Below are 6,086 nucleotides of genomic sequence, written 5' to 3'. Positions count from 1 at the left end.
CTCTCTACTTTTCTAGCATTGTGCCGCAATTTATACAAACAAATTGTCCGTTGTTAGGCGGGGTTAGAACTCCCTATACATGTCAATGATTTATCCTTGGAGACTTTTTTCCGGGATACGCCGTGTAGGGGAATAAACCCCAAAGCGTTGTGTCTCTGGCTGTACCTGCCATACTGTCTATGGTACCTGCGCAACCATAGACATAATCTATGTGCGCAACTACATCGAAGAGTGTACAGTTGATCCAGCGGTTTCACTGCTACCTGCGTCCTCCTTCGCCTCGCATAGAACAGTCCAGTAGCATCAAAGGTGTAACATCTTGATTTACGAACTTAATGAGCCGTTTTGTTACCAAAAGTGAGGAGGATGCTCTTTTTAAAGTAAAGTACCGATGCAGCTATCTTGCAGCTGAGTGAATAAACTGCACCTGTCATTAAACTAGCAGTACTTTGAGTAACTGAACCCAACAGTTTAATACAGCAATCAACTGGCTAACTCACAGAGACCAATCCCCTTAAATATTTTCACGGCTTCAATATTTTGCTCAGTAATTAAATATTAACCCCTGGTGCATTAGTTGACTTTTTTAGTTTGTTTGTTTGTTTGTTTATTTTTCAAATAATCATTTCGGCATGTTTCATTGCATGCGTGGAGACCAAGTTTCGCCAGGAAAAAAGAAAAAGAAAATTACAAAATAAAAATATTAATACATAAGTCAACAGAAAAATGAAAGAGATACAAAACCGTACAAATGTATTTATAATAATAATAAATAATATAAATGTATTTAGTCATTTACACATTTGTTATAGCATTTGTTTTGGTAACATATTTTTTGTTTTATTGTAATTTTTATTTTCTATTTTATTGTCATTTCTATTCTGTATTTATGTTCTTGATTGTTGCAGTACTTTGCTTTTATTTTTATTTCCTCCCGTTTAACGTATGCACCAAACACATTTTTTTTTACTTTGACTTAATAAATCTTATTTATTTATTTACTTTTTAATAGTTTTTACTTACTATGAGTAAATATATATTTTATCAGTCCTGGCTTTTCATATTACGTGGAATGATGGTACGTTCAAATCGGCCGTCCCGCAGGCTGCAGGGTTTGAACTGTCTTGGCAGCTAAATACAAGATCTTTGACCATATTAGGTCATATAAGGCTGGCTCAAGATGCAGTTGAGTGGCTTAGCTATCGGAAGTAAAGGGAACGTTGTCACTGTTATCAAAGGGACGAGGTATCAAGAAGGGCAAGAATGGCTAAATTTTACGACCTCACGGCCAAACTATTATCAGGAGAAACGTTTAATTTCTCCTCCCTGCAGGGCAAAGTTGTCCTCATTGAGAATGTCGCGTCTCTCTGAGGTACGACCACCAGGGATTACACCCAGATGAACGCGCTTCATGAGCAGTACAGCAGCAAGGGGCTCGTTATCCTGGGAGTACCCTGCAACCAGTTCGGCCATCAGGTGAGAACATTCTGCTCTTGACTTTTAGGCACACTGTGGTTAATATTTTTTATTTTTTATTATTACCTCGAAAATAGCCCACGTGCTTTTAGAATTTAGAAAGGATGTTACAGTTAGCTCAGTTGGTAGAGCAGAGTATATAGCTGTTTACTCCTCGACGCAGTGGCCGCGGGTTCGACTACGAGCTGCGGCCCTTTACTGTATGTATTTCCCCCTCTCTCCTCTTTCATGTCTTCTTCTGTCCTGTGAAAATAAAGGCCTAAAAATGCCCCTAAAAAAAGAAAGGATATTATAAAACTATTATTAGAATCAATTTGTGCTTGAATCAAATTCAAGAAGTTTCCTGTTTTAGACTTGCTTTAGCCTGTACACGTTTACTGGCTTGTTTTAGATCTAGATACCAATTTATAACTGTACTGACCGTAATCCAAGTACATTATTAGCCTAACGTTACATTAAACCAATGGTTAAAAATTCGAAAAGTAAAAAAATATTCAAGCATAGATTTTTATTTTTTATTTTTTATTTCCTGGTGATAAATTACTGTGAGCAGTTTCCGCAATGTTGGATATTTTGGAATGAGGAAATTGTGGTAGTGTCGGTTGCCAAACACCTAACAAGTTGTAAGTGTTTCCTCGTAACGTAATGCATGCAATGTATTCTGCTTCGCCATTATAAGGAACACAATAAGCAATATGTCATTTATTAACGGAGTGTAAATGGCAACAATAGCCTGTTAATATCTTACGGTTACAGAAGTGATGGTTGAAATTATCAGCAGGAAGTTCAGTCTAACGGTCTATGGGGAGAGGTTCCTTCTGTTTATGAAAAACCCAGATAAAAAGATAAAGCAAACGTTGAGAGAGCATTCATACAATCTATGTGATCCTCTGTGGGCTCCAGGCAAACCAAGAGTTAGTTTTGTGATGTTTACTGGTCAGCATCAAATTATTACACCTTAAGTAAGTATGGGTTAATTCAAAGTGGTATTAAAATTGTAATGTTGGACTGCTGAAAGACAAAAAATCCCACTTTTTTAAAACTTCAAACCTTTTTTTTTTTTATCCTTATTTTTTTTATTGATTTTAAACAACCAACAGTCTTTCAACATATGTATTCAAATACATCAAAAATATAGGCTTCTTGCCCACCTCCCAACAACCCACCCACAAACTTGAGCCATCTGTTAGTAGAAAAAAAAACAATAGTAACAATACTGGTTTACAATAAAAGTAACAAAATGACAACTTCAAACCTTTATTGTTCCATGACAGTATCTGCTGATCACTCTCCTCACAAAACATCATAGTTCTCTTTGACATGTCTCTAAAGACTTAATGCCATGTTAGACTTTATCACTTTAACTTCTTATAGTGACCTGCACCTGTCTGCTTCCTAAAATGTCACATAATCACATACAACCTTCTGATTAACCCATGCAGGAGAACTGCAAGAATGAAGAAATCCTCGTGTCTCTGAAGTACATCCGTCCTGGAAATGGCTTTGAGCCAAAGTTTCAGCTCCTGGAGAAAGTGGATGTGAACGGGAAAGATGCCCATCCCCTGTTTGTGTTCCTGAGGGAGAAGCTCCCGTTCCCCAGCGACGAACCAACCGCCCTGATGAATGACCCCAAGTTAATCATTTGGAGCCCGGTCTGCAGGAACGACGTGGCGTGGAACTTCGAGAAGTTCCTCATCGGGCCAGATGGAGAGCCTTTCAAGCGCTACAGCAGGAGGTTCCTCACCAGCGACATCGACGGAGACATCAAGAAGCTCCTCAGCCAGGCCAACTAATGAAGCCGTCCTCCTAAACGTTGTTCACCCATCCTACAGCTGCCAATTTCTGTATTTCCCCCACCATGTGCCAATTCCAGTTTTCCTTGCAGCTGTGTGTCTGTTCATTGCTTTCCTTAAGGTATCTCACTCTTTGATGTATTGATTATTTTATATTTCTGTGTGTAAACCTTGTCTCTTTCTTTATTTATTGTCTTCTCTTCTTCTTTTTATATTATTTTTATATTTATATATATATATATTATATTGTGTATATTATATTATTGTGTATATATGTGTATATATGTGTATATATATATGTGTATATATATGTATATATATATATTTGTTTGTGTGTGTGTATATATTGTGTGTATATTTGTGTATATATATTGTGTATATATATATGTTATATATATGTGTATATATATATTGTATATATTGTATATATATTGTTATATATGTGTATATATATATATGTGTATATATATATATATATTGTGTATATATATATATATATTGTGTATATATATATATTTATTATATATGTGTATATATATATGTATATAAATGTATATATATATATGTATGTAAATTTTTTTATATATATATATATATATATATATTTTTTAATATACTTTTATATATATATATATATATACACTTTTTATATATATTTTTTAATATACTTTTTTATATATATATATATATATTTTTTTTTTTTTTTGGGGCTTTTCCACCTTTATTTGACCAGACAGCTAGATGAGAAGGGGGGGGAGAGGAAGAGAGGGGGAAGACAATGCAGGAAACTGTCACAGAGCGGATTTGAACCCTGGACCTCTGTGTCGATCCATAAACCTCTAACTATATGTGCGCCTGCTCTACCCACTGAGCCAACGCAGCTACGATAGTTCAACACATTTTTAATTCAAACTACATAGTAAAGTCCAAAACTAAACTGCATTTTTAAAAACCTGACCTTGTATGAAGGTCCCATATTAAAAAAAAAAAAATGTTTTCTTACATGTAACCTTCAAATGAAAAAAGTCATAGTGGGTAATAAAATATCCATCAAGCACTTGCGTGGCAAATGCTGGGTTGGCAGGAACAGTGCCTACAGCAGAGTACAGGTCATAGTTCACTTTGCAATCAGCCAGCATGAATGGCATGTAGTCGGGGTTGCATCACCTGCAAATAAAGATCATGTTGCAATACCGTTAGCACCACTGACATTAAGCCAGCTTTGTTAAGAGTCACAGCTTTGGTGTGGGCTCATTAGAGTATATATTTTTTGTGTGTAATTAGTCCAAACAAACCACCTTGTTGAGGCTTCCAGTCTTTATTGTACTTTGAATTCAAATATTTCTCAGTTAAAAACAAATACTGTAGATATCGGGAATAAGATAAATATGAGGACAAGGATTTGTACACCTATTTTCAATAGTGTGATTATTTACATCTCTTTGTTATTTTTCAAGTTTGGATTGCTGTTGTGATTTTAAGATTCGCTGCGTTCGGCAGCTGGATTTTGTTTTCAACCAAGTATCTAGGATTACAGGTATGATGTAAAGCTTTTCTAGGCATTAGGTTTAAATGATTATATTTAGGTAGTCATCGCTGAACAACATGATTGGCTGGCCCAACTAGCAAAAAAAAAAAAAGGGCACTTGGAGGCCCTTCATGTTAACATGCTGTAAGTGCATACTTTATGCCACAGAACAAGACTTACGGAAATAGATCCATTAAGTACTAACCGCCATCTGGTTTCACTAGAAGACCCTCGAGACCGACTAAGTAAATGTGTTTTATGCTCCGTCACACTCACACAAGTCACCTGTAAAAACTGCTTCTTGGGATAATTGTGTGTCTGTAAAGACTGCATTAAGATAAAACAAAAGGATTATTCTCTTATGCTACCAATTTAGACAACGTTGCCTTATTTTACTTTAACAGCCGAGTGGTGTACTATGATCACTGAAGGTAAAACAAGTGGCTCCACATGCCTGCACCCAGTAGGGATTGCTCTTAAGTTTTCTTTTTTTCTTCCCCCCTCTTGTTTTTTTAAAACCCCCTTTTTTTTTTTTTTTGCTTTCACTCAAAATGTGCTTTGAAGATATCAAATAACATAGCAATTTCAATACAGCGCTGCATTAATGAACAAGACTAAATGACAAGCCATTGCAGGTGAGCTGGGTCGGGTCAGGCAGCAATCAAAATTTGCTTATAAGACACATTAAAAGGATCTGGAAGTGTATGACAGACCATAACCCTTAACGCTAAGGCCCAAATCATACAATTCTGTTATGTCTATAGATACACCAGAAGCAGGTAGATAACGTACTCATGGAGAATTCAAAGTGCCCCGTTTTCAGTCAGGTTGCAGGAATCAAAAGGCCGCTTTTGCATCGTGATTACAAAAAAAAAAAAAAAGAGAAGTTTAGAGTCCGAGAGACAGCACAGCCCGTTATTCGTCAAAGAACAAAAAGAAAAAAAAGATGGCTGAACAAGAGCAAGGCCGAAAAAAAAAAACTGCTTCTGCCACAGCCCATGTCAAGACGCAGATCTTAAACCCTTGAAGCAAGACATCCCCCTCTGTGGTTTAGATTGAAACGCAGGCCTCTAACTGCCACAGTTACTCTGCAGCAGCAAGCTCTCCCTCAGTGAGCCACTCTACACAGGTGGAATAAGGTCACAGGATTCTTTCAACAAGCATGGCATGTTATTGTTCTGTGTGCATATCACACTGTTAAAGTTAGCGTTTACCTAAGCACAGCAAGATTATCAGAGATAAATCTAGGCACAATGCCAGTATCCTGCTAATGTCTTAACAGTTGGAAC

The 6,086-nt window shown here is 36.5% G+C and overlaps 1 protein-coding gene across 1 annotated transcript; it reads left to right on the top strand.

Moving 5' to 3' along the window:
• The first annotated feature begins 1,181 nt into the window (after positions 1-1,181).
• Positions 1,182-3,314, top strand: gpx1b (glutathione peroxidase 1b). Its single transcript, XM_039796554.1, has 2 exons — positions 1,182-1,476; positions 2,919-3,314. The coding sequence occupies exons 1-2, from the start codon at positions 1,264-1,266 to the stop codon at positions 3,267-3,269; spliced, it is 564 nt and encodes a 187-aa protein (XP_039652488.1). The 5' UTR covers positions 1,182-1,263; the 3' UTR covers positions 3,270-3,314.
• The last annotated feature ends 2,772 nt before the right edge of the window (positions 3,315-6,086 follow it).

Source organism: Perca fluviatilis, chromosome 4, assembly GCF_010015445.1.
Source record: "Perca fluviatilis chromosome 4, GENO_Pfluv_1.0, whole genome shotgun sequence".
Taxonomy (NCBI): domain Eukaryota; kingdom Metazoa; phylum Chordata; class Actinopteri; order Perciformes; family Percidae; genus Perca; species Perca fluviatilis.
This window is presented reverse-complemented; position numbering and strand designations above follow the sequence as displayed.